The 1,625-nt window shown below is 53.4% G+C and overlaps 1 protein-coding gene across 1 annotated transcript; it reads right to left on the bottom strand.

Moving 5' to 3' along the window:
- Nucleotides 1-464: 464 nt before the first annotated feature.
- LOC142076467 (olfactory receptor 14J1-like) lies at nt 465-1,400 on the bottom strand. Its single transcript, XM_075138757.1, has one exon. It carries the CDS (start codon nt 1,398-1,400, stop codon nt 465-467), a length of 936 nt encoding a protein of 311 aa, XP_074994858.1.
- Between the last annotated feature and the right edge of the window lie 225 nt (nt 1,401-1,625).

Raw genomic sequence — 1,625 nt, forward strand, 5'->3', positions numbered from 1 at the left:
CTGCCATATGTGAGAGAGCCTCAAGCAGATGCCTTTTGACCGTCCAGGATCTCCATGGCATTGGGCACCAGTAAAGTGAGGGCTCACTCCAGCCCTCATTCCCTCACACATCAAGCCATGCCCTTGTCCCCCTAAGCCAATGCAGCACCCAAGCCCAACAGCAGGGCCTTTTAGCCTGCAATTCCCTGAGCGTCTTCTGCACTCCACTGTGGAAAGAAGAGCCCAAGCTGCACACGCTGGCAATCCCCTTTATTTACAGACATGCCACAAAGGAGGCCAGCAGTAGCGCAGTGATAGACTCATTGAGAGAAGGCCTTTGGGCCAGACAGACTGGCTTCACCCTCCTTAGAAAGAGGATGAAAGCAAACATTTTGGAACAAAGACAATTATAACCAGTACAATGCCCAAAGGACACAAGTTGCCTGAGATCACTTGGAGAAACCTTGTGAAGAGAGATGGGCAGCTTATTTCTGCTGAAATACTACTTCTCGAATCAGGTTCCTCAGGGCATCCTTGAGTTCCTTGTTCCTCATGCTGTAGATGAGGGGGTTGACTGCTGGATGTACCACTGAGTACAGCACAGCCAGTACCAGATCCAGGGATGGGGAAGAGATGGAGGGGGGCTTCAGGTAGGCAAACATGCCAGTGCTGACAAACAGGGAGACCACGGCCAGGTGAGGGATGCACGTCGAAAAGGCTTTGTGCCGTCCCTGCTCAGAGGGGATCCTCAGCACAGCCCTGAAGATGTGCACATAGGATACCATGATGAAAATAAAACACAAAATATGTAAGGAAAAACTAAACCCAATGACCCCAACTTCCCTGATGTAGGTGTGTGAGCAGGAGAGCTTGAGGAGTGGGGGAATTTCACAGAAGAACTGGTCCACAGCATTGCCCTTGCAGAGGGGCAGTGAAAATGTATTGGCAGTGTGAAGGAGAGAATTGAGAAAAGCAGTGCCCCAGGCAGCTGCTGCCATGTGGACACAAGCTCTGCTGCCCAGGAGGGTCCCATAGTGCAGGGGTTGGCAGATGGCAACGTAGCGGTCATAGGCCATGATGGTGAGCAGAGAATACTCTGCTATTACCAAGAAGACAAACAGAAAGAGCTGTGCAGCACATCCCACGTAGGAGATGGCCCTGGTGTCCCAGAGGGAATTGGTCATGGATTTGGGAACAGTGGTGGAGATGCAGCCCAGGTCGAGGATGGAGAGGTTGAGGAGGAAGAAGTACATGGGGGTATGGAGGCGGTGGTCACAGGCTATGGCGGTGATGATGAGGCCGTTGCCCAGCAGGGCAGCCAGGTAGATGCCCAGAAAGAGCCAGAAGTGCAAGAGCTGCAGCTCCCGTGTGTCTGCGAAGGCCAGGAGGAGGAAGTGGGTGATGGAGCTGGTGTTGGACATCTGCTGCCTCTGGGCATGGGGATTGTTCAAGAGGGAAAAGACAGTGACAAGTTAGGAGAGACTTCTCTGAGCAAAATCAAAGCCATTTCTCATAGGACCCCCCCCCAAAGTGTCTCTCTCCAGTCAGGAAGACCTTTGGCAGGTCCCTTTCACGAGCTCTGGTTGGTGCTGGCTGAGGGTGCCCCAGGGAGCCGCAGGCTCTGCTCTGGGCTCTGGAGGAGTCAG

The sequence above is a fragment of the Calonectris borealis genome, unplaced genomic scaffold (genome assembly GCF_964195595.1).
Source record: "Calonectris borealis unplaced genomic scaffold, bCalBor7.hap1.2 HAP1_SCAFFOLD_50, whole genome shotgun sequence".
Classification (NCBI taxonomy): Eukaryota; Metazoa; Chordata; class Aves; order Procellariiformes; family Procellariidae; genus Calonectris; species Calonectris borealis.